We start from the raw sequence: 27,473 nt of genomic DNA, 5'->3' as shown, positions 1-27,473 counted from the left end.
TCAGTTCAGTTTGGCAGGGAGGGAGGAAAATCCCAGCATCATTTGTTGTTTGGTTGCACCAGGAGAAAGATCCCAAGCAGGAACATAAATACAGCAGGCAGTAGTAGGGATCTGACTGCTGGTGGGAGTTACTCAACCCCCTGGCACTGTTCGGATTTAGCCATCTGGCTCTGGCCCTGCTTCTACCTCTCAGCTGAGGGTGACAGTGCCAAAGCCAGGAGTTTGTCAATGTCCCCTTGGAGCTTTGCATGGCCAGCTGGCACCATATATCATCAGCCAAGCCTCCTCTTCCTTCTCCACAACCTTGGACACATCAGTCAACACATATAGCCATGCCCTCCCACCCCCGGTGAGGAAAGTGGATTTCAACCCATCTAAGCCCCCCTAATAGAAATGAAGGGTTTCAGTCTTTCTTTCCTGCACTAGAGGAGGAAAAAAAGATCTTTACCTCCTTTTTATTTTCTTTTTTAAAATTTTTTCCTTTCTATGGTGGTCTCCCCTAGGATGGGCACATCGTGCCTATTGGAGGTCACACCTTAGCAAGATGAAGCCGGCTCATTCTGGTGCTGGAATTTTATAATGGAGAGGAGAGAATAGTAAGAGGAGGATCCTACCAAGCAGGATCGGCCCCAACTGGAAAGAGGTTAGAAGCAGACTGAGGTTTGTCAACATTAGGATATGAGGCCTGTTCACTAAGATGTGCTTCTTTCTAACTTCTTCCAGTAATGTCGTGTTCATCTTTATCATCGAAGTGATACTGCCATTTTCCATTGCTGTCATCCTCTTATCCATATAGCAGCAAACCTCCCACCAGTTTGAGTGACAGATCTTTTAGGCTCAGCTCTGTGGGGAAGGTGTGATGACCCTCCCTTCAAAACAAGCTAGTCCCTGGCTGCCACTGGGAAGCAGCGGTGCTCCCACCCCTCTGCCACAGGGGTCTTTGTGAATGCTGTGTTTGTAAGCTACAGTCACATCTGTACTGCTGTTTTTTTAAGCCACCCCCTACACCCCAGATGTCTTTAATGTTGATGGGGGAACAACATTTTCCCACATGCAAATGGAGAACAGGTGCCACAAAGTGTCACAAAAACTAAGTTGATTCATTAAGCAATAACTTCAGGCAAAACCTGAACATTTAAAAAATTTTAAAGATGTGGTTTTTTCTCTTTTCTATCAGTGTATAACAACTGTTTATAAAAGGTTGTTGCCAGTCTTAGGCTGTGCTAGTTGCTTTTGTACTGTGAAGCCTTTTACTTGCTGATGAATATATTTGCAGTACTTAAGTAACCCTCCCGTAACAGCCTCTTCTTTGAATTCATGCAATATAAACCTTCTGGATGAATCTGAATTATCACATGCCACACAGCCCAAGTTGGCTCCACGGCATGCTACCCTAATTATCATCTGTTAAAGAGTCTTAGGACTGCTAGGAAGGTATTTTGTGTGAAATGGATCCTCCAAATAAATTTAACACTCGAGACTCCAAGCATAAATTATTAAGCAAAAATCAGAAGCAGGACAATGAGATGATCTTAGGAAGAGTTGAGAAGTAACCAAAATCAGAAGTTTCTTCAGCAGGTAAGACTTTTGCCATCTTTTATTAATCTTTTACTTTTTCAGCCTGATGCTTGGCATTGTTTAACCAGCAGGTATGTTAAGAAAAGACAACCTGAAATAAGTGCAGGAATTCGCCCAGTCGTGGCTTAGATGAACTCCCAGTGACTTAGTGACCTCTCTTGCCCTTTGCTTACTGTTAATCCAGAACCCATCTGCCTTTCTTCAGATGTTTCTGCTAAGACTTTATGTAGTGTTTATGTTATGAAGAACTTTTTGGCACAGTGTTTGGACCTTTGGGTCAAGTGGACCTTTCTACCCTATTTCTTCAGGTTACCATTCTTGTGTGCTTGCTATGGTTATGTTGCATTAGAGACTATGTGTGTGTGCCAGTGCTAAATCCATGGCTCCAGAGTGTCTTTACATGATAACAATCTCTTCATGTTGGAGTCCACACCACAGTATCATGATGTCCATGTGACCTGAAGTGTGTTAGGATCTCCTTACAGACAGGCATGCGATGCTGTACTTTGTCCAGGGCTTTTTCCCCTTAAGAATATCAACAGTTTAAAATGGTGCTGAGAAAACAAACTGTTCAGCCTTATGTGTTTTTAAAAGAAGAATGAATGCAGGACCAGTGTAAAGCATACAGCAAAAAGTAGACCGAATTCAATATGATCTTTAATCCTGCCTGTATCTGGTTGAAGCTGAGCAACTTCTTTGGAACGTAAACGGATTTGAGCATGTGTTCATCTATTAAATTTTTTTTTTTTAAAATATCTGTGCTATTTGCAGCAAGCCCTGTATTGCAAACCTGAAGCCATACTTTCTCATACTGTACAAAATAATGTGGATAAAACATCGCTCAGCACATCTAAATGCACACCTATATATGTAATCATCATGAATATAGTCACACATCTGTTTTTCTCTTACTTTCAGAATGATACAGTCTACTGGCATGGCTGTATGCTTTTTACATTAATTTAAACAGGTAAAAGCAGATAATGTATATTCTATTGCACGTGCTGATATCCTTTTATTTTCCTATTTCCTTTAGACAGTGATAATGAAAATTGATGTTTTGAAATTGAGAATTTCATTATCCAAAAAACCCCTTAATTCTGACATGCAGAACTGATCTAGCAGAAAAAGCATGTCTGATCCCAGTCATCATCAATTGCTCTCTAATTATGATGGCAATACCAAAATGAAGCAAGCTTACCTTAGCTCAGTAGACTCTTTTTGCTGTATCCCAGGCAGTTTCCTCTCCTTACTCACTTGAAAAGGGAAAATCCACTTGAATAAAGAAAAATAAATACTGGAAGAGTGAGGGATTTAAGGAGTCCTCATCTGAGCTTCTGATCCACTTGTTTTTAGCAAATTGCAAAAACCTCGATCCAGTAGTAGCTCAGAGCGACTTTCCTCTCCTCGTGTGTTCTGTGGGCTGAGAATCTGCAAGAATAGACCTGAGATGGTGCTGCAAGAGAGAGACAGTGGGGGGACCTTGGCACGGAGTTGGACCAAACTCTAAATATAGTCCAACCCACTTTCTGTGCAGTTCTCTTCATACTCTGAAGGCAGATGACCTTGTCAGAAAACTGACCTCCCAGCATGCGACTCTCTACAAAGAGAGGATCTAAGGGAACAGGACTACAACATAAAAGGACAGAAAAGCAATCAACCATCTGCTTGCAGCAAATGAATGTAGGTATGAGCTCTATTTTTATGGCAGTTGCAACTGATAGAGTCATAATGTGCTTTATTTGATCATTTAGACAAATGAGCCGCATGCCGGTTCACGAGAGACCTGCACAGATGAGAGATTGCATTGTAATTGCTAGTCTTAAATAGAGAGCACTGACATAGATGAAAAGCCTGCCACCTTTCCTCCTCTCAAAAACCTTAATGCAGCAGAGTGTGTAGTATTTTCCTAAAACCTTCTGTCTATAAGAAATTATCCTTCCTCTCGCTTGCTGTTACAGTAAGACTTTTTGGAACAGTGAGTTAAATCCACAAATGAATATTCTGATACTGTATGAATTTGAGATGCTAGAGTAGCTTGAAAGGGCAGTAGAGCCTGCAATATCAGAGACCAAACTGCAGAGAAATGTGTAGTATATGCAGAGGAGGAAGCAAGAGAATAAGAGGCGTAGAAACATAACCCTTGTGTCTTAGATAGCGAACTGCTTTTCAACAGATGTTTTATAATCCGGGGAATCTGCCACTCTAACTCTATGTGGCAACATGTCAGGGTATTTTGTTCTTAACCTGAAGGAGAATTTAACTTGATATGAGTTAACCTGATACTCCGTCAAACAGCGACCTGATACTGCTATCTCATATGAAGGCTTCTGAATAAAAAAAGCTGCAGAAATGTAAATCTGAGCAACTCAAAATGTCTTCTCTCACATTCTGTGTTAAGACATGTAGGAGAGTTGGGATAAAAGCTTGTTTGCAGTATTGTTCTTCAGTGGGATATATTTGTTGGTGATGACATATATCTAAGTGTATCCTACATTATATGCATGCATGCAATTTTTAATATTGAGAGAAAACCTGTGAAAGCATCAGGAGTGTGATAACCTCATACTATAGATGTGTATGTCTGCAAAATATGTGAGAGCCAAAAGGGCATGAATGATATCAGTGGTCAGTAACGTAGCAATGTGTATCTATGAACAGTAATTAGGGCTGTTAAGTTTTTGTGAAGTGTGCTATATATTTTTGTAATTGAAGCCTACTATTTATGGCAAGTTCCACTGTGTAATTTTATCATGATCTATTGGCTTGAAGTCCACAGGGTCAGACAGACTCTGTGTGTTACCTTCACAACAAGAACTACAGCTGTGTGCCACAGCTGCTTCCCAAGATAGTGGGAGAACAGTAGAAAATAAGAATATCCTGCAGTATTAAGGGAGACATCACATCTGGGACCATACTACATTCCTGGCCAAAACTTGCTCATAGTCAGACCTAGGCTAGAGCCCACCCATTAGATGGTTTTGTGGATTTATCTAAGTTCTTTCCTCCCAGTTTTACCTATTTCTTCCCTGTTAACAAGAACAAATGTTTGTTAGGGGTGAATATCGTAACAAATGAAGGATGCTCATATTTGAAGAGAGGACCTGAAAAAGGAACGAGTCTGCCTCCAGATAGGCATACATTGAGTGACATACTAGCACTGTATAAGTAGTGAAATTCTAAATGTACAGGATACCAACATGATTGAACACCAATAGCACCATGCTATCTGCGCTCCAGGGTGGTACCCTGATGCAATCCAGACCAACCCTACCAGTTCCAGCTCTGCAGTTCTGCTGCCACTTCTGCCCCTCTTTCCAGTGGTGGGATATTGAAATCACCACAGATCCCCTCATTCAGAGTGTGAAGGAGATGAGGATAAGGGAGGGAATATGTACTCCTCCCCAGCATGAGTTAGTACTCTTCACACTCCACAGCAAACAGCTGGAGCAGCTTCCATCCATGATAGATTGGTAGTTCTTAGAAAAAGAAGGAATCACAGTGCTCTGTGGGTCCTAAAGGACAGCAATAGTCATACTTTGCCAGGAACTGTGACGTGCACTTCTCCTATATGAGTATTGTGGAGAAGGGATGTATTCTTGCTCATACAAACAATACGCTGCTTGGCTTTGAGGAAGGAGCATTAATCTTTGGGGAGGCTTTTACAGAGCGGTGCTGTTTGCAGGGCTGTAAATGTTGCCTGACCAACCACAGTAATGTGAACTTCCTGAAAGGAGGGGAAAAGGCTTTAAGAGTGGTTGTATGAGTTCGTTGAGATGGATGGAACAGTATTTTGTTTGACAGCTGTATACACTCAAGTTTCTTTAGGATGGCTTTTGCATGAGTTTCCTGTCCATACCGCCAAGATGGAAATGTAGAAGGCAGTCAGGCGCTATTTTGTGCCTAGCTTTTCCTGGGCTTGTAACTTGTGTTTTCCTTATGATGCTGGATGGTCTTTCCACGTCTTTGTAGACAGTTTTTCTCTTTGACTACCCAGCCTTCTTTGGTAGCATTTCCTCTGGAATGATCTGGGTCTGGCTTTTCCAGAGCCCAGGCTGTTTCCTCTCTCACATGCCTCTGTTGGGATTGATACTTACTTCAAGCCAGCCTTGTGGGGTTCCCCCTCGTACAGTCATACATTCTGTAACTAGTATGTGTGAACTGATTTTTCTTTTGATTAGCCCCAAATTCCGAAGCACTTATAGTTGTTTAAAGCTCCCATGGAGCACTTCACCAGGTGAAGACCAGGTGAACCATAATGTCTCAGCCCATTTCCAATGTGGTCAACTGTATCCTGGCTTGCCCCATTCCTCTGCTTTTCAGAATTGGGTAGAGTGTTCTCTTACTAGCAAAACCTGTTGCACAGTATTACTGGCATCCTTTTGAGTGGTTTCTAAAGTGACTGTAGGGTATATAATGCCTGGCATCTATCAAGAAGAGAAGCCCTTTTTACAAGGTTAAATACTTAACTTTATAACATTCATCCAGTAGATTTGTGAACAGCCAAAACCTGTGCTACTTACAAACAAACAGATGAGTCTCCCATTTCCCATATCTCTAGAAATAAGCTTTTAAACTGAATTTGGAGATTTAAGGAAATTATTGGACGTTTCAGCGTAAAGGATAGTTTTTGAGAGAACAAAAGAAAGAGAAATGTGGAGACTGCAGCGACTTGTGGATGTCATCTGAGCCTTCACTCATGGTGTCCTTGGTGAAGGGTACTAGAGCAAACAGAACTGATTTGCGCGCTGTGCTGATGTATTATTTTGTCTTCAGGCTCTGGTTGTTCTTGTTTGGCAGACCCGTAATGAAGAAATTAAGTTGGATGGCAAATAATAAAAAGGCCTGTCATATTCCTAATATGTCAAATCTTCGTGTTTGCCCTTTGCTTACCATGGGTTTTAAAACTACAGTGACTAAATGAGTATTGAGTTCTCCCTTCTTACCTTGGTGATGCGGTTATTCTTTGTGTAAGGCAGTGATAGGATGTCAAATTCAACTCTTGTCTTGCAGGAGAAAAACTTATTTTTATTAGGGGGAGGGTGGCCTACTACTTTTACATCTGCTCAGTCACTTTCTGTGATTTTTTCTAACATGTTTCTGTCTTACAAGGCAATATATAAGAATGATAAAGTCAAAGGGATGGATTGTAGCTATACTACAAGCTGGGCCTAAGCTTGATCATGTAAAGTTTGTTCTTCTGTGCTTGCATGTGTACAACAGAGGATTTCCTCTGGTCTTATTTTCCAATATGCCCTTTATTTTGTCTTTTCGTTCACTCCCAGTCAGCGAGTCAAGGCGTGTCAAAAATGAGTTTGGAAGAACCCATTTTGAATATTAAAGTGTTAAAAACAAGGGAGAAAGGAGAGGTAGTTGTTACAAATGTTCTGTGGGAGATCCTTTGCATGGCAGATAGTTATGTCTGTATGCTAAAAATTTTCTATCATATCAGAGCATAGTGAGAACTAATTTGATATTATTCCATTAAGACCAGTTCTTTTTTGCTTAAATGGGTAGTGATTTTAATTTAAATTCCTATTTAGTATAAGAAAGAGGAACCTAAACTGAATATCCTGTCACCAGATTTATCGAGCAAAAAAAATTCCTCATGGTAGACATGCCTTCTGAACTGCCCAGGAAAGGGGTTTACATTTTTCTAAGAATGTTGTCTTTGTAGTACAAGCTAATGCCAATACTTAGAAACTAGTACAGGGAATTCCTGGAGACTGCTTGCAAGACACTCTGCTTGGCACAAGCTTAGGCTGGATGGAGTGGGAAGGAGCTTATGCCGTCTGAATGTTACCTAATGGGACAAAACTGAAGCACTTTTGATTCTTTGATAGGACTGTGTCTGTTTCTGCCTGTGTCTGTTTCTGCTCAGTTGCATATTGTATGCCCTTCAGGTATGCCTCACAAGTACACTTCAAAAATACCTTTTTCAAAGTACCTTGGCAGGCAAAGTCTGCAGTTCAAGGCATCCTCACAGATATGAAAACTTACTGCTGTGCTGAAGTAGCCGTGTTTTGGGAAAGGAGTCCTTAGTTCATAGAGATGGGAAGGGAAAACAGTGCCCAGACCTTGGGGGACCGTGGCTGGTTTGGGATGATGGAGCACTGGCACCACATGTAATTACCTTGCAGATTATCTCAGCCCAGGCAGGGAGGCAGCTCTGTTCTCTGTTGCAGTAGGCTAACAGGGAAAGTCAGCAAAGGAACGGTAACTAACTGGTAGTCACCTGCAACAGAGCTTTACGTGCAGCTTCTTCCTAGTAACAATAACAAATACCATGTCATTCACAGTTTCTCCTCTCCAGTTCCAAATGGTCAAACTACCCAAGTATTTTAAGGCCTTACGAGTGAAGGCACTTCATTTCATTCATGACCCTGGTGAGAAAAATATGAAAACTTCATCAGTGTTTTAAAATGGGAGTTGCAAAAGCTAAAATGCAGGGGATTAAAAAAAAAAAAAAAAAAAAAAAAGGAAAGATCTTCATTAATTTTTTGAAGCAGCATTCTGCTTAACCATGTTGTCATCCTTGCATCAAAGATTTCCACTGAGCTATAATATTACATCTTTTGATGCAATTAAATATTCATTTTTCACTGTCTGTCAGTATATGTATTCTCTTACTGATTTCTAAGACTAAATCTTGTTTTACTATACTGTTTAAAATGATTTAGCTAATCCTTATTCAAGGAGGTAAGGGGATGATTTCCACCCCCCTCCCTGTAATCTGTCATCTGTATTTCTCAGTCATGCCACTGCAGATGATGTGTGCCCGTGATGGGGAGAATTATTTATCTTTCTGGGGGTGCCAGCAGACCCTTCCTAATTTAGCCAGAGCAATTTAAGAAATGAAGAGGGTACTGACACTGTTGTAGCTATTTTTGATGCAATGGTTATGTGGTGATCTTCTTCAAGGACAGATGACTTTTGTAACTAACATTTTATCTCATTTCTAGCAATTTCTAAAGTATTGTCGTGGTAAATAGCCAGCAAGTGGTCTGAAGAACCGTATTAATAATAACATTTGCGCTCTTAGCCATTCCATGTGGTTGGTCTGGAGGTCCCTAAAAAAGCTTCATAGCTATTGCTTGGCCAGTTGGCTTTATGCCTTGGGCTCCAGGGTATCTGAGCTATTATTAGACTTCTCATCAGGAAAATTCAAAGCTGTCCGTTGCCTACAGAGAGGGAACTTAGAGAGGATTGTCCTGGTAGACATGAAAGAGATCCTCCTTTCAGGATTAGCAATGCTGGTGCCACACAGCTGAGTAATTTGGGATCTGTCCAGGAGGCGGTTTGAGCTGCTGCTTGCCTATTGCCGCTGTGCACCACTGGCTTCCGTACCTGCTTCTCCCACTGCTACGCGGCATCCTTCCATCCCTTCTGATGGCCTCTCCTTGTCTCTCTATCCCTTTCCTTTTGTCAGGGAAGTAGTTGAGCTTGGAATGCTTTAAAATATTTAAAATTTTAATCCTTTTTTCTTAGTTAATCAGCCCCCCAGCCAGGCCTTTCTTATTTAAAAGAACTCCTCTGTTCCTTTGAATACTGGTGGGCAGCATGGCAGGACCTGCCTGAGCTTTGTGTTTCCTGCTGCCTTGAGGAGTGATAACACAGTTGTGTGCTAAAATACTGTCATCACCACTTTTAGCCCAGTTGCTGTGATCAGCACAACTGTGGTGGCAAGGGGAGGCCTCTCAACTGAGCAAGGATGAACAGGGACCTGGGAGCCAATTTTGCTGACAGCTGTTACATGTTACAGAAAATTAATTGACCTTGCACTGTGTGTATCTGATGGGACATGCAGGGGAGATGCAATGAGAAAAATTCAACATAGCGCATTGACATTAAGATTACTCAATCTGATTCACTGAAGATTTAGGCCATTTTTTGATGGCAAAACTATGAGAATATTATTCTCATATTTTGAAATCTCAGACTTCAATTTTATTCTTTTCCCTGACCTGCTCTCTGCCCCTCTCCTCCCATTCTCCCAAAGAAAAGAAATCTAAAATGGCAATTAAGAAAAAACTCGAGATGTGCCCAACACACTTGGCATTTTACTCAGCATCAAATATTTTTCAATCTGCTGAATTTAAAGCTGGGAACACTGAGAAATATTTTTCCCCAGATTAATGAACACAGATCAGTACTGTTTAATCAACCAATAAGTAAAAACATAGCCTGCAAAGCAGCCTGAAATTAATCTAATGTAGCACACCCAAACTGAATGAACTATGTCCACCTACAGAGTAATGACAAGCACATACTTTCCTGTAACATATCTGAAACTAGAAAGGGAGCATAACAAATGTAAAACCTATTTCCACAGGCTTTTCGTTAAAAATTAGAAAACACAGGCTTTATTTAAAGTCTGGTTTCAGATACGAGGCGATTTTAGAACAGTCAGAGGAAGATGGAAGTTGGGGATGGAAAATGCGGCAGGGGGCGGGCAATAATAAATTATGTATAAACTTCATTTTCATGTAGGTAATTCTAGTTTAGTACTGATACATAGCCCTGATGGGAGCATAAGGAAGAAAGCAGGGGATTTCTGTTCAGACCCAGAGGCTTTTCTGACCCAGAGTATGTCTCTGACTGTGGGCAGTGACAGATCAAACAAAAGTTGAGGGAGTCTCCCTTGTGGATATGTAAGGCAGGTTCCCTCCAAATTCTGTCACAGAGATTAGTTTAATGGTAAGAAATGAACTTGTCCTGTACTGGGCTGTGTCACTTGGGGTCTTCTGGATACCAAACAGATGTCTGATCTCACTTACCTTCCAGATTTTAGGGGGGAGGGGGCAACCAACCCAAAAAAACCCTAGTGGAAATCATTCCCTCAGTTATCTTTGGGTATGTACGCAAAAGAATATTTTTCTATTCTGAGCTTTCTTTTTAATTACATTCTCGTTGTTCCTATATTATGAAGAGTTGTAAGCACCATGCCTCCTTTCTCTCTCAAAAACCCCTTCTGTTCCTCTCTTCCTATGAGGAACTTCCCATAGCTGCCGTCATTTCTGTGAGCTTCCTTTATCTTTCTTTCAGTCATGGGCTGGCTCAAACCACAAGTCACATTTTCCAAAGAATTTTAGGATTATTTTCTGTTCCTTTTCAGTAGTAACTTTTTTCTTTATTTTGAGGCATTTGGAGGTGTGCTGCCTAGAAGAGTTGCACTTTTTCAGTCAGCCTTAGTTCTTAATAGAATTAATTATTTACGTTGCGGTCACTATAACGCTTTTATTAATCACTTCAGGGTAGAAAAGTGGCATGTGAAGGTCAGAAGTCTCAGTAATGGTGTATCAGCCTAGCAAACAGAAATTTGTATGTACTAGCCATTCTGTATGAACAAAACTGCATTCATATCAAAACACATGCCATTACCTCCTATATCATTAAGGTCTTGTCTGCCTTTAAAAGTACTAGTATAAGTAACCAAGCAAATGTGCATTCTTTGTGAACATATTAGTTAATAAAGGTGATGATTAAAGGGAACCTGTTAAATTACCTAAGTATCTGTGCATGTGTATAAACATGTGTATATGTCTATATTTAGTATACATATAGATGTACTTGGAAGTGTATATATCAGTATTAAATTTAAAAGTTAGAAACCATTGCACTGAATAATTTTAAATAGTGATCAATATCATAAATGAGAAAGTCTTACTCGTATTTGTGTGTGTGTATGTGTTAAGCATAAATGGCTTTTTCCATTTCAGCATGGTTCAAAATAAAATCAAGTATAAATACTCAATGACTGGGAAGCCTGTTATTATGTGCCATGCCGCTGATGTAATACCAAAGGAAAAAATGTGAAGAGTTGTGGAATTCACATTTATTTTTCCATATTGAGAGTATTACATGACTGTTCAGACATCTTTGACGACCTTGTGGTTGCGTAAGGTCCATATGTCACAGGAAAGCAGATGCAGAGGATTGTTGCACTGAATAACATCATGCCTTCAGCAGCATATTCCATCAGCAACTGCCTGCCTGCTCATTTGCACTGCAAGGGAGATGAAAGTCAACGTTGTATTAATCGATTAGGTTCTGCATTTGAGCCAATTTATTATTAAGAAAGGATTTGTGTTCTCCTGTTCTGGCAGAGAGGAGTCTCCTGGTCAGCTTGACACCTCAAAGCAGGGCAAACAGTGCTGCTCTGATACAGGCGCGTTTGGGATCTGTGGGCTGGGTGCTTCTGCATTTATTTGCATTGAGTTAGTTATTTTGTGAATAGCCCACTGACATCAAGGTAACTATTTGCAGAAGAAGGTACACTGTTTAATGTGAGCATGGTTGGCAGAGTCTGGCCCGTGGTACTTTGCCCATGACAAAACGTGCCTGTCAGCACGGGAGCTGATGTGGTGTCACAAACAATCACAGCTCAAAACTAGCTGCTGTCTTGATGGGGATGTGAGTGGCTGTTTCTGGAACAGATAAGAAGTCCTCCTGTTGTATGAAATAAAGATACTCGGGTACTGCAGAAAGATGCTCAAATTTGAACTGTTTTCACAGGTGTTTGTTGAGTCTGGGGCTGGACATTGGTTCCCTCTTCTCTCGCTTCTTGCTGAAAGTGGAGAAGGACATTGCTTCCCGATGTGCAGTCCAAAACTCAGATGGGCAGTGAACAGGTGGTACATTGTCAGGCTATTTCAGTTCATGGAAACCATTTGTCCAGTTTTAGATTGCTATTGCTAGCTGTGTGGCTTTTAGTTTTGAGAAAGAGAAGAGGTTATTTAAAACTTAGATGACTCCTGTTTGCCTTTCAGAGCATGGTGGTGGGATTTAAGAAGGAATGCTTAAAGATCACAGGCAGCTTCCCCTGAATCTATTTTATGCAATTCTCATTTATATCCAATGTGAAGTAAATATGCTGAGAAAGAGCTGGCTCAGCAGTTCAATTCAGTGAGGCATGCACAGATATAGTCTGGAATGGGTGTTTGGGGCCCAAGCGTGATGAGCAAGAGGGACAAAGAGGCAATTAGTTCTGATTTCTTTGATGTACTTCGTTCATATCATTGCTCCACAGCCCACTTGGATGTAGTTCATCCAGGACCCCAGGTCTGGGGAGCTGGTGTGTGTAAAAGCTGGTCACTCCTCCAGTGTCTCTGGAGTCAGGACAGAAGAGACAAAAGTCAGTGATGGGTTCTCAGACACAGAAGCTGCCCTACCAAAATGCAGCACAAGAAATTTGCTAGAGGAATGGTGATACAGAGGGAAACAAGCCCATGGTAATGCACAGTGTTAACACTGAGTTACCAGGAGACCTTTTAAACTTTCAGGAGTATGCTGGATAATGTAATTTTTCAGCTTCTTCTAATGAAGCATCATACATGAGATTCCAAACTGGCTGGAGGACATAAGTGGTCAGTGACTTTGGAGAGGAATAGGCCAGGGAAGGATCTGTTGGTGTATAGGGGCAGGCATATGGTGCAGGAGCACTCGGACATCCTCGGAAGAACCCAGTAGATTGACATAGATATTTGAGCTGTAATATAAGGAACAAATCTGTTAGTCTCCCAAACCTTCAGCTTTCTCTCTTCCCCTGTTTACCTGCTGCCATGTGTTAGGCTGTACAGGACTAGATATATTTTTTGTACATTAATAATAAATTTATAATAAAGTAAACCCATATCACCATTGACAATGTCAAAAAAAAAAAAAAAAAGAGAAAGTAGTGGGCTTTGGAATTCTCTCTCCTTTTTACTTTTGTTGGCCAGTAAACTTTCCCAGAAAACTTTTCACCTTCAGCCAATCATAGAATCATAGAATCGTTTAGGTTGGAAAAGACCTTTAAGATCATCCAGTCCAACCATTAACCTACACTACCAAGTCTACTCTAAGCCAATCAAGGGTAGACTAGACTAAACCATGTCCCAAAGTGCCACATCTACCCGTTTTTTGAACACTTCCAGGGATGGTGACTCCACCACCTCTCTGGGCAGCCTCTTCCAATTCTTGACCACCCTTTCCATAAAGAAATTTTTCCTGATTTCCAACCTAAACCTCCCCTGGCGCAGCTTAAGCCCATTTCCTCTCGTCCTATCGCTAACTACATGGGAGAAGACTCAATGTCTGATGAAGACTCTCAAGACAGTAACAGTGATGTTCTAGAAAAAGTGGCAGTCATACTGGGGGTGGGTGTTCATTCTTCTTGTTTGTGATCCAAATGGCAGCTCAGAAGAAGAGTCAATCGGACGCAGTTTGTCCCTCAGAAGAGAGGGAAAATAGCTTATGAGGGAAGCTCATGGAGACCAGTGCCGTATATTTCCTAGTGTACGAGTAAGCCTGAGATTTAGACTTGTCACCTCCCTCGTTCATGTCCTTTGAGAAGAGATCCCAGAATGGCCGGCCACCTAGTGTCCTCTGTGGCTGACTTAGCACCAGCTTAAGGGTCAACTTAATGTTACAGCTAGCCTGTGGTAAAGGGCTGCCAGGAGTGACATCCCTGCTCTTCCCCTGCCACCAGCCCCTCACCCCACATGGGATCTAGCAGTCCTGCGGCCACAGTCCGTTCAGCTGCTGATTTGATGGCTGTGCCTGCGAAGAGAAGGAAGCAAATAGGCCAGCTGAGCTGCAGTGTCCACTTGGTGCATTTGCTCTAGATCTGGGAAGTGGGAGCTTTTCTTGGTAGATTCCCATTTAAGATTTCAGACTGTGTCTTCATCCTGTGTTGAGATGCAAACAAGTGCTGCCATTTCTTCCATGGCATTCATTTTGGTCTGAATTAAGTTCATTAACGTGTTTATCTAACCCCTTCAACTTAAGAGTCTCTTAGTTGTACTAGACAGAAGACAAATTCTCTTCTCAGTTGCTGCTCTGTTTCTAAAGCTGTTGCGGTTTGCCAAGAATCTAATCTATATCAAGTAAGATTTCGTGACAAACGATATCCAGCCTGCTAAAACATTCACTGATTTTCTTCACTTGCTAGCTTTCAAACTTCCAAACTTTTTTGAACTCTTAGCAGCTGTCGCAACCCAACTTTAGGATGCTGACTGTTACACAAGCTTTTCAAAGTGGGAAAAGGAGTGGAAATTGCAAGATGGTATCCTTCCAGGCATGAATATGTACCCATTTTGTTACCCATTCTGTCCCATTAATGTTGCATCTATGCATGAATAAAGGTTCCTTTTTCCCCCTTCATATCCTTTTACTTACCTTTCACTTAAATTCTTTGACATATCTTTCACATATCCTTTCACTTACCTTTTTTCAATAGGTACCTATTTCAATGTGGAATTAGTAAATACCAGCCATAGTTGATTTTCTGTCTCTCACGTTCTCTGGCCATCAGTTTACTCTGCTCACAGCTAGTGATTGCATAGATGTAGTTATATTGTCCATGCTTGGGGTGATGCTTAAGAAATTGTACTGTTCCTCTTCATGCAAAATAAATAACTTGGTCTTGAAGTTGTCCATTTACAACTTCAGAATACAGGAGATTGCAAAAATGACTAAGTACTTGTTGGGTGGAAATATTCCAGATACAGAAATTGAATTATTCAGTTCGATGGATGATAACAATCAGGGAAGTAATTCAGTCCCCAGAAGAAACTTCTGGGTTTGAATGCAACATGTTAGGCACTAATATAGCACTATAAGAGGGAACTGTTGCTGTGGATATTTTTTTTCCCCAAAGTCTCTCTGTAGATAAGAGATGAAGAAGAGAATGAGAAGAAACATCTTAATTTAAATAGCGTTCTTTCAAAACATAAGCCTTTTTTAGTCTTATGGACATTCTGGTTAAACTTTGGGAATGGTGCGTTTGCCTAATTATTACTGAAGTAACAGACACACAATTAAAATGTGGCTGCAGAAAATGTCTGCATATATTTTTATACAATAGGACATTATACCAATCTTGTGATTTTTCCTCTTGTAGGTAATTGGTGTCAGTAAGACATTTTGGGCTTTTAGATGGAGGCTGGGGTGGGTTTTGTGTGCATTTTTGTGTGTGTTTGGTTTGATTTATGTTTTTTTTTCTTCCTTCATCTGCAAGAATTGTTTTAGTAGAAGGAGATGACTTATTCTGAAAGACGTCAGATGCAAGAAAGATGTTTTTTTACAGTGATCCCATAGACCATAGTGCCATTAGTCTTCAGTAGCACTGCTATTGCTTGTTTCTGGGTCAAATGAGATAGGTCTGTAATTATGTGTGGTGAATGCAGTGCTATGGGTCCAAGATTATGTTTTACTTGTTCTGAGATAATCTAGAGGGATGTCATGCGGCTTGAGATGTAGTTTATCAAAAATACCTTCTTTCATTGTTCACTGCTTAGCTTAATTCAAGGGAGATTTTGGGAGGATTAGATATTTCTACCTCTGATGCTGCAGCTGGCACCAACTGTGCAGCATTCCAGAAACATAAAGGTATCTATTGCCTGCCAGGTGTAATACTGTGAAGAGGAGGGGAAACCCGGGACTTTTCTTAGAATAAATGCCAAATACTAGTGTTCCAAAATGATAAAAATTTCTCTTGCTGCTGTACTTATTGCCAATCTTGAGATTGTGTTATTTTGACAAGCTTTCAGCTGAAGATTTTATCCCTATTTTTGAATGCAAAGATAGGAGATGGATTTGAAAACGGTAACAAAACCCCTTCTTTTTTCTCATTAGATCCTTCAGATGATGAAGCTGTTGAGAAAGCAAGTGATAATAGGACAGCAACACATCAAGATTCAGATTCCAAACCTGTTGTGACAAAGAAAAGAAAGCAGGTTTGTAAATTTAGCAATTGGGTAGAGCACAGAGATGATAATGTGTTGGGAAGCATAGTCCCCTTGCATTCAGTCAAGGGACGGTTTTCTTCACTCTTTGTCTGATCATGTAATGAGATTGTTTTATTAAATTATTTTGCCTTATTTGAAAGTGATCACATTCCAGTATATTTCAATAATAACTTCATTCTTGTTTTGTGTGAGTTGAGATTGCCAGGCCTGTCTCCTGCAAAGTGACTGTCTAGTGATAAAAGCCTGGATGGTGCTACCAAGTGTCCTCCCCTCTCATCTTTTCCCTTTCCCTGTACCTGCAAGGTCTTGAAAGCTATATTTAAATGTTGTACAGCATGTCTACCCAACCATGTCCCCAGTGCAAAGTCCAAGTGAAGAAGAATTTAGATCTACAGGGATTGATGTTTTCATAGCCTTGCACTACTAAAAGTTTCCTTTAAAACCAGTAGGAACTGTGTTGTTCAGCATTACATGGAGCATGCCAAGGAAAAGGCAGCATGGTCTTTGACAGACAGCATCACCCCAACTTGAGCAAAAAAGAGTCACCTAGAGGTCAGCTGATTTTAAGAAGTCTCTTGTTTGAAGGTAAATTTCTTCTGCCTTCCTGATACCATACAGGAGAATTGACTGAACGGCTGTCAAAGAGCTAAAATGACATTGGAAGCTATCTCTCCTTAAGGTCATGGATATTAATTTTGACGCCTAGGTCAATGCTAAATTCACTGTGTGATGCCTAGGCAGTTGCCCAAGTGAAAACCATTTGCCAGGGGTGTTCTTTTTTTTGTAACAGAGAAGTGTAAACAACACAGTAGCAATTACTATGCTTTTGGGTGTCTTTCCAAGGAGACCAAAGGTGAAGTGAGCCAAATACCTGAACTGGTTCCATGTTTTGATTAGGAAAGAGAGAACCGAGCAGTACAGGAGAAAGCTGTATTGCCTTTGTACATGCTCTACTGAGGGGTCAGGTGCTGAGGACTTGAACTCAGTGAGGATGCCTGTGGAGCCACATTCTATCACGATTATCTTCACTTAAGCATTTGGAACTAAGTTAAGATAGTTTGTTTGGAGGAGTTGCTTTGCTCTTTCTATGGAAGTGTTCAAAAAACGGGTAGATGTGGCACTTCGGGACATGGTTTAGTCTAGTCTACCCTTGATTGGCTTAGAGTGGACTTGGTAGTGTAGGTTAATGGTTGGACTGGATGATCTTAAAGGTCTTTTCCAACCTACGATTCTATGATTCTAACATTAGAAAGGATAGCCAACACAGGGTATCCTGCCAAGGTGGACTGGGACTGCTCAGCTGTAGCAGAACACCTGCCACAGCTCTTCCTGTCACATTTTGGAATCAGTTTAATTGATGTTTAGCCACGAAACTCCAGGAGGCAATGCTTTATGGGAGCTCAAAGTCATGGATGTGTTACTGCATGTCTTTTAGAGCAAAACCCTCACAAAATCAGATGTATCTATGGAAAGCTAGTAGTTTTGTAGTTCTGGTGCATATAACATAACCCATTTTACTCATCCCTGCCTTATTCACAGGCTGGAAGCTATTCTGCAGTGGACTTGGCACCTTAAAGCCAGTCAGGAGACAAAAAATAAAAATAAAATTATGAACATTTATGTTTCTAGTCTGCAGGCTATCCTCAGGCTTACAATGAAATGAATAATTTGCCTCCAATCTGAATGGCGCATTTATGTGTTTACTTTGTTACAGACTCCAAAAGTCAGAGTATATGGCTGACCTAGAATGTAAACTTTCACACACATGCAAAAATGTTTTCACTCTACATTTGAATTTCCAGTAACTTGGCAACATGTAAAGAAAAAAAAAATTGTTAGAAATATAATACAGGAAATATTTTATGTTCTGTCTATGATTAACAAACAAGGAATTTATGACATTTTAGTTCATAAATCAATGGTCTCAGCACAAATTTCCTGTTTTCTGCATTTTAAGCACTTCCCTGTAAAAATAGCATAAAAACACAGAGCACAAGGGAGCCATGTCAAAAACCAGTAGGTTGCCTGCTCTGTGTCTTGCATAAGAAAAACATGCACATGACCTTTTCTTAAGGGTGGCATGCAAAGAGCTATTGAAATTCTTAGTAGGCAACTAACATTTGGGTAAGGGTCAGAAGTTCAGTCTAGATCAGATGCCTAAATATTTTAGACTGCAGATCATCAAAGACATGTAAGTTTACAGCCATTCACCACCATGAAGTTTCTGTTTTTCTTATGGCGTTATTTTTAATGTCTGAATAAAGTGGACTTCTTATTGCTGGGCTAATAGTATACTATGAGTAAATATATATGTATATATATATATGTGCTGTTGTAAAGGAGATAATTTTGAGTCTTTAACATGCTTCTGTGAGGAAGCAAGGCTTTGACCACAAGCCTGCTGTGTACTTCTGTTGCTGTTAAAAGAAAGGGTTACATGCTGCCTTCAAAGGAGAAGCGATTGCATTTGGTGATACTTTTAAACATCTCGGTGCAGGGTTATCAATGAGAAAATTTTGTTTCTGTAGAGAAAATTTTTCAGCTGTGTGGCATGGTTTTATTCTTTTCTCATGCAGATACCGGTTGGGAGTGTTTTGCAGATTTATGTAAACAGCTCACAATGTGTATGAAGGGGGACATGGGCCTGACGTGAATGAGTGCTTTTTCCGATATGCTGAAAGAGTGGTAGGATAGGGGTATCCAGGGATATTTCTAGGATAGGGAACCATCATATTCTGCTGGAGGAAAGAGATTCAAGTTGGCCCTTTTCTGTCTTTTTGATTGCTTGGTAGTATCCCTTGACTAAATCAATCCAAAGGCTTGTTCTCTGCGTAAAATATGATGTTGAACATGGAATTTATGATTAAAACACGTGGCAAGTGGTCTTTGAGTATCTATGGAAGATAGTATCTGTTTATACCTGAGAAAATCACAGGGACAGATCTCTATTGTTGAGGCAAGACATGGTCCCTATCACAACTTCTCATGGGGTGGGTATTGATCCAGGCTGAGTTATACTCCAGCCCTAGTTGTAGAGTGCTTTGCTGGCCGTAGCCAGTCCCCAGCCAAATCTTCTCTGGTAGTTCCTAAGTATCATTTCAAACCTCAACCAGTTTCAGGGCCACTTTTATACAGTGCTACTGCCTTTGCAAGTGCAATGGCTGTGGTTGCATCATGGCACAGAAAGCAGGAGCAAGCAGTAGGTGATTTGTTTGTGTTGAGCATGGTGGTCCTGGGTTTTATAGCTAAATTAGCCAGGGAAGTGGGGAGAAAAAGGGAAATGTGGGCATAATATGAACAACTAAAGTCCACAAAATGCTTCTGATAAGGATATGAGAGTGGGCTTGAAAATGCACAAATGTGCTGGCCAGGGTCGTATAGCACCAGTTGTCATGAAGTCCTCCTGTTAAGGGGGGGCAGTGCAAGCAGGGCTCAGAAAGGCTCAGATACCCTGAACTTCTGTTAGCGTTCCTTTGGCCCTCTTGGCTCTGTTGAAGCTACCCTCACAAGGGAACAAAGGAGCAGCTTCTCTGGCTTTCGGCTGGGCTCCCTTTCCTGCTGATACTTTTCTTCCGGGCTTTCCCCAGGGAGCACTGCTGGATTTGCTGTTCCTGAGCTTTTAATGCTCCATGTGATGAGACTTCTCCGTGGTTTCTCACAGGAGCAGATTTTTCCAGCCAAATGCATCCTAGTATCAAGGAACTTTTCCCTGCAGCTCAGCCTATTTCCCCATTGCTCTTCATCAAGTCACTTATTAAGCTCTAAAGCCTGTCTACGTAGATTAATTTGCATTTCCATGAAGCGGAAGTCCCTAAGAAGGCAAAAGAAAAGAGAATTGCTATGCTCAAAACAAGGAAAGCCTGTGCCTTGCTTCCTCTGTTTTGGACAATTTTAGATGGCTAAGGACAAATCCTAACCCTGGCTTATGTGAACAGGGGCTCTGGTACAAATGGACCGATTCAGCCTGCTCACTCAGGCACAAAAGAGGGTTAATAAGAGCAACACATGTTGGATGAAGATTATTCTGAAATGCACCATGTATTTTTCTTGTGTGTATTTGACCCTGCCTGCTATGAGGAGACAAAGCAAGAATGGGGCAGAACAAATTCGAAACATGTTTTCCTAAATTTTGCATTACAAATGTAAAAGGAAATCCAGAGCATGATTGTTTCCAATTATTCTCATCCAGTTCTGTGGTATCTTTCACCGTCTGGATGCTCACCTTAGACCCAGTTATTTTAGAGCACTATTGGCAAAGTTTAGAAAAACAATCACACACAATAACAGAGATTTAAAATATAAAATTTGTGAAAGGTGTTGTTCATGTTTTTCTCTTGGGTTTTTTTTTATGTATCGAAACTTGCTTTCCACCATTTTATGGAATTGTGACTACAGCCTGTGTGTTTCAATTTTCTGTTCTTTTATTCCCCTCTTGGTTACAACAACATAGATCTCAATTCCAAAATTACTCCAGATATATGTAACTGTAAGAATCTGATCCCTTCTACAGGTGGGAAAGCTTGGTTTTGTTTGGTTTTTCCTAACCCAGCATTATACTTTATGTATCCCCTCTTACCTCCCTTTGTTGACTTTTTTTTTTCCCCCAGGGTGATCAGATATCTGATGTTGAATCTTTTTCTTACTTTTTTTTTTTTAATATGTGCTTTGCAGCCTACAGAGTGTTTTCTAAGTCAGCCTGAAGAAAAACAAGAGAGTGCTGTAAAGGCAAAGAGGAGAAAGAAGGTATGAATGTCCTAGAGTGTGTTTGGGGACTGGGCAGTGGGTGTACGTGCTATTACAAGATTCAGAATTAGGACAACCCTGTGAGGATGAGAAATAATATGGTCATAATGTTGCAGCCTCTTTTAGAGAAGAATAGAAATTCCTACTTTTTTGACTTCACTCAAAATACCCATTCCCAACCTGAACTGGGGCATTGTGTCTATGCCGCTCAAGGGTTGTATATGTCTACACCCCACTTGCAAGTGTTGCACACTGGGCAAATGTAACTGCATTAAAGAAAGGTGGAAGTTCAGTTGTTGCAGAATCTGCCGCATTTCCGTGGTGTGGTCAGGCTCCAGCTGCTGTTACATCTTTTAAGCCAAGAGTTGTCCTTGTTCGTTCTTCTCCTCATAGCATAAGTATATAAATAAATACTCTGTATTGTTCCTCTGGCCATGCTCCATCCTCACCCTCGACAACAAACACACTCTGCAGTCTAGATGGAAGATACATGGCACCAGGCAACTTAATTGTCTTTCAGGACAGACTGTAAATAGCATAAGGCTGAGAGGTGGCCTTATATTTTGTCAGGCCTCTTAATCATCCAGGGAATGGGAAGAGGGAAGAGTGGGATTTAGCTTTAAATGCAGCTCTGGCAGAAGTGACCACAGCACTTGTTCCACTGCTGCCAGAGCGAAAGCATCCAATGACAGAGATTGGTGAACCAAACCTGACAAAAACACCCCGTTCTCAGGCAAACAATAGGTGCTTAGTTACACCTTTGGTTTCAGTGGGGCTAGGCCACTAAGTTGACATACACAGCCTGTCAAAAAATCCATCAGGAAGTATTTATCAGGTTGATGTATGGGTTCCAAACAAAGTGCTCTCTCCGATAATAAGGAAAAGGGGGGGAAAAACCCCTTTGCTTTTAAGCATCTGGAATGAATTGGAAGAAAAATAATAAAACTTCCTGCATGAGGAACATTTCCCCACAGCTCTCCTTGAAGGAAGAGAGTTTGCTCAGGTGTCCTTGCTCTTGGTCTTAACAGAATTTCTCGTTAGCATCAGGCTTCTCCCCTCCAGAGTGCCATAATTTTCCTGAAGGAACCAAGTGGCCCAACGAATGACGTAATGGTCCTGTGGAATGGCGCCGTGTGCTGAATTACCAAGTAAAATGAGCCTGATAGTTCTGTCTTGCTGTCTGCTAAATCAGAGGTTCCCAAATGTGGGTCACTTAAGAGGCAGACTGTGGGGCTGGAGAAGAGCAGTTGTGGGTGATAGGAAGAACAACGAAGAGGTTCGGTTGTGGGCCTCATGCAAAGGCTGTGTATGCTGCAGATGGCCTCTGGTCATTCTTTGGGAAGACAGTTGTTGCATGGCAGAAAAATACAACAGTGCCAAATGAGGGTGAAACTTGGGAAGGAATGCTGCAGATTCACACATGGCAAAAACCTGCTCAACAGCCAGACATCCGCTGGAAAGTCTTCCAGGGACTGCAGAGGGCTTTGCACCAGGCCAAAGGTAGACTGAGAGGAAGGCATAGGCATTTCATCTCTGTGTATCCCACGGTCAAAGATTCAGCTGGGGTCTTGCAAACGTGCAGCTGGTGTTTAGCAGAGGTGGAACAAGCCGTGGCCAGAGTGGCAGATGGCTGGGAGAGGCAGCTGCCTACGTTGCCTTTGCTGTGGGGTAGAGCGGCTCCAGCAGCCCCTGTGTGGCTCTCCCCTGTTCAGCCTTCTGCCCCTTATGCTGCTGTTATGGGAGTATCTGGGGTATTGGGCAAGAGAGAGATGGAGCGGTGGGGAATGGAAGACAAGGAGGGGAGTGGGTGCTGGGATGGACTGAGGGAAAGAGGGATAGAAAAAGATCTGTCCCCTACACTAAAATTCCTGCTATAGCTCTCTTCAAAATTTCCATTGATCTGTGCTGCCCCAGATCTTAGCCTGCCAAAATTGCACTGAAGGTACTCACCACCCCTCCAAAGCTGCCAAAAATGCTTCCAGGCCCACCTCATCTCTTTGTGAAATCTCACTTTCCCTCACAGATACGTACCCTATTGCTCCGCCCTAACCACACTCTCCTGCTCCTGTTCGCTTCTAGGCTTATGCTGCCATGCATCCTCATGATGGCAAGTTCAGTCTAGCTTGCGCAGCTGAGAAACCTTGAGCTTGCCTTTCACAAATGAATCACTTCGCAGTGAGAACAAGAGAGGCTTCACGTTCTTGCCGTTCTCTCCAGTCTGCCTCTATCCTTGAAAATCTGCTGTTTTCTTAAATGCTGGCAGATCATTCAGAGAATGGGAACCCTGGGCTGTTCCACCCCGATGATCTATTTGATTATGGGAAAAAATATGGCAACACTTTCACTTCAGTGAAAATTCAGACCTGATATTGGCTAACATTCCTAAGGTGTAAACCACAATCATTATGAACTCATGTCCAGGCTCTCAAAATTATTAGTTTGGTTTAAAGAATTATACATTTTGGAAGAACAAAGCAGCTGCTGAACTCTTTCTGCTTGACTTCTGGTTTTGTGAGCTTTTAACTCATTTTCATCACACTTGCATGGCATTCTGTGAATATAGCTAACCATCTTTCCTTCCAAAATAGATAGATAGTTACCCTGTTTTAATAAAAATATAACAAAGACTTACATAATCACTTGATTCCTGTTGTTATGCTTTAAGAATAATAAATTAAAACAAATTATAAGAAAACCCTGAATTTTCAAACTGATACTGAAGTGTAACAGCAGCAAAACTCAACAAAACCAGCTTTCAGACAAACCGTTTTTGTTACGGCAGCATTTCAGGTGAGTGCACAAGAGTTTTTTGTCTTTGGGCTCACAGATCATCTCATGAAAGTATCTGAACTTGCATCTGAACTCTGCATTCCCACTAAAGATGATGGGAATGTTGTCCCATCGTAACGTGTTTTCTAATTAAGCTGTAGTTAAGCCAATATAACAGTATAAAGTTATGGAGTAATATTTATTTACAGTGTTGTTAGCTAGCCAAAGAGCAGAAATTACAGAAATGCTATACTTACCCATTTTACTTGTTTTTTCAGAAGAAAATTTCTGATATTCTGGAAAAATCTGCTCCAAAACCTGGTGTCCCTGCAGATCTACAAAATCTGCTTAGTCAACATTTTGGTGAAAACCGTTCAGTGATTGAAATAGATGAATTAAAGCTGTCAGGTAACTTATCCTACATTTAATAGATAAATAACGTTGTTTTCATGATACTGTTCAGTTCTTTTTCTGCAGAAGAGGATTTTTGGGACAGGTCTTGAGTTGTACTTTTTTATGGAAATATTTTCTTATACTGTATATTAATTTGCTGTTTAAGTAAAGATGTTAGTTTCTTTGCAATAAACGTGAGGTTTCTTGGAGTTACAGAAATGAAAAGAAACATTATTTAAATGTGTCCTTTTATTGTAAAGTATTAATTTCAGGAGCTCACTTTTCTAATAGAAATTATATGATTCCTAATAATAGCTTCCAAGATGCTGACAGAGAAAGTGAAAATGTATTTTGTTTCTGGGATTATCTGAGTCAATCCAGATGCATAATAGGAGGGCTGGCAGGAGTAGACAAAGAAATAATGAGATGTCATTCTGACATGGTTATGAGATGTTGAACACAATGGTTTTTCAGGGAGTGGCATGAAATGAGATGGTATATTTGGTTCAAGTGTGAAGTGTCCGAGTTTTAAACATAATGAGGACGCTCTTGGTTTCCCGTATTCTGTCTCCAGTTAAAAGCCAGCAATAGAAAAGGCAAAGCAGGACAGAACAGGATTAGCTTCTGGAGGTTGCATTAGAGGTGAAGGCAACATTGAACTTCTCTGCCTCTTACTCTGCAGATAAAGAGGCAGTGTAATTTTATAGGCACTCTCCATTATTTGTTGGTAGTGCTCATGAAGAGCAAACAGCCTGGTAACTAACCTGTGTACACCTTTGGTACTTCTTGAACTCTTCGTGACCTGTGCCCAGTATAGGAGCCTTCTAGGCCAGCAGTGGTTTCTCTCTTTTAATGTTTAAGCCTGCCTTTCTAGATAAATATGCTCCTCCTTAACATCCATGATTCTAGGTTGACCCTCTTTATTGCTATGGAGCAAGTTCAGCTTTCTTGTTGAATCAAGAAAACCTGGAGAAGGCCCATATGGATTGCTTTGAAAAGCTTCTGTTAAATATTTTTAGACCTTTAGGGGTTTTAGCAAATAATAAATTGCTTTGTTTTTTTTCTTATGAAGAGAGCCCTTTGGGCTAGTGAAGTGACCCATTTCCATATGGATTGGCTCTTGGGTTGGATGGAGATATTTTTTCTGTCTTTTTTTGCTGAGAGTTGGAAGTTTGGAGTGCCAAGGAGTTTACGAACTTCTACAGCTGTCAAGTCATTCACGTCAAAGCACTAAGCAAATAACAAGCAACTCCTTGGAGCTGTGTGTTCTTGTTAACTGACACAGTGCAGAAAGTCAGGTTTGTAGTCAGCATGGTCTCTTGCTGAAGTCTGGAGCTATGTGGTTTTCCCCCCTTTCTGAAACTTTCGTTTAAAATTGTTGTTAATAACTCCAGTGTTGCTGGAATCTTGGTGAAAAGTCAGTGACTGAAGCTCGTGTCCTTTAGAAACCATCTTTTGAATTCTTCAGTCATTAATGAGTCTTAATGTATTCAGAGGAGCAAAACAACAGCAAAGGTATTTTGCCACTGGGAGGAAAGGACCGCGGTGTGTGTGAAGAGCTCTCCTATTACCACCAAATGTTTATGGAAGGGTAGCCCCTATCCTTCCCCACTAGCATCAAGTGCATCTTTTAAACATGATTTTAAAAATAAATCAGCTACTGATCCTTCAGTTGTACACAGTCATTCCCTTTAGAGCTCAAGTCCCAGTAAATGTCAGTCTCTGGATTTAATAAAAGGGATCAGTACAAAATGAAAGTTTTCAGCAAAACAACACCCATTAAATAGAAGACACAGCGATGGAGAGTAGCTACGCTCAAGAAACTACGCAGGCAGGACTTCAGCCAGGCATGAGCTACAAACCAAGTTTGTCGCACTCCCTGTTCCAAGGGAAATCAGAGTGACGCTGCCAGCATTAGCACAATGCGCCATCCATGTGAACATGAATAATGTCTGTAAGGAAACCTCCTTGATTTAGCTAAAATATATCAGCAAACATCTCGTTCCATAGACAGGCACCCTGAGGTGCTGTACTTCATGCAGAATGATGTCAAATATGTGGGTCCCTGAAGACAGAGTTGTTAATGCTCTGCAGGAATGTATCGTTCCATCAGGCAAAGGACCTTTAACAACAATGGTACATTTTCAGACCATCTAATTTTAACCACCATTTTAAGAACTTAGCCTTTCTATATGGACACTGGAGAAAGGAAAGGCCTTCCAAAGAACCTGTTAGGACCTTGTCTTTCTTCATTGCCTCTATTTGAAACCTGAAGTTAAATGGCGTGTCTGCCACAGGGTGCTTTTATGTCTTACTCGTTAACATAGTGACCGGGTAAAAGATAGGCAGTCAGTGGGAAATGAAGGAAGAAGGCGGCATTGAAATGCAGTGTAGGTGTTACCATTAGGGTCGATATAGTTAGGTAGATTACCACAATATGAAAGGCCAGAAAGAGAAACCAACTTATTGACAGGTAGATTATTGGTAGGTTCTTGCATTTATACAGTGTGAATTGTTTGGGTGATCTACAAATGTATTCCATCATAGGTAGATTGGAGGAACAGTCTAGCAGGCTGACTGTAAGGCTTTTGGCTAGGACCTTTGAATGATTGTGGCAAAGACATATAAAAATGTTCTTTAAAGTATGTGATCACAACTGTGCAGGCCTGTATTCAGGGTTTTTCATGGTGGGAGAAAAGAAAGGAATTGCAATTGAATTGAAGGATGTTACCTTCATTGAATTCTCCAGTATAAAGCTTCTGGTACATTAGGTGTACATTAATCTTTGTTTCACAAATAGTAATTTATTGATGATGAATTTTAACGCAGTTGTGATTTCATCCATGTAACTAGTGGTTATGCTGCAAACATATATACTTCTTTTGCTGTTAAAAATACATCAACAAAAGTACTTTTTCCTTTTATGTTTTCAGATTCCTGTTTTTTGCCAGCCAATGATCTCACCCACAGTTTTTCTTCATACTTGAAGGAAAGTGAGTTAAAATGTTGGATGAGATGAAAGTTGTATGAAAAACATTGTTAACGCAACATCATTGCCGTTTTTATCTGCACCTCCAAATATTTTTAATTATGAAATATAAATAATTTTAAGGGTTTTTCTTTTCTTTTTTTCATGACAGGTCTTGTTTTTCTGGCTCTTTTTTACTCTGTCACTTTTTTGTATTAAAATGTTTTAGGGTTTCTTTTAATTGCTAGGGATTATTTGTCAGTAATTTATTGTGGCTTCAGTAGTAGGTGTAT

The 27,473-nt window shown here is 40.8% G+C and overlaps 1 protein-coding gene across 1 annotated transcript in view; it reads left to right on the top strand.

Moving 5' to 3' along the window:
• The window catches only part of CMSS1 (cms1 ribosomal small subunit homolog), a 252,112-nt gene that overhangs the window by 216,420 nt on the left and 8,219 nt on the right, over positions 1-27,473 (top strand). Inside the window, exons 2-5 of the mRNA XM_075727561.1 lie at positions 16,195-16,295; positions 20,979-21,050; positions 24,098-24,227; positions 27,146-27,205. Of these exons, the coding sequence (XP_075583676.1) occupies positions 16,195-16,295; positions 20,979-21,050; positions 24,098-24,227; positions 27,146-27,205 (363 nt within the window). The remainder of the gene's footprint in view (positions 1-16,194; positions 16,296-20,978; positions 21,051-24,097; positions 24,228-27,145; positions 27,206-27,473) is intronic.

The sequence above is a fragment of the Pelecanus crispus genome, chromosome 1 (genome assembly GCF_030463565.1).
Source record: "Pelecanus crispus isolate bPelCri1 chromosome 1, bPelCri1.pri, whole genome shotgun sequence".
Taxonomy (NCBI): domain Eukaryota; kingdom Metazoa; phylum Chordata; class Aves; order Pelecaniformes; family Pelecanidae; genus Pelecanus; species Pelecanus crispus.
Note: the sequence above shows the minus strand (reverse complement) of the source record. Positions and strands in the feature narration are given on the sequence as shown.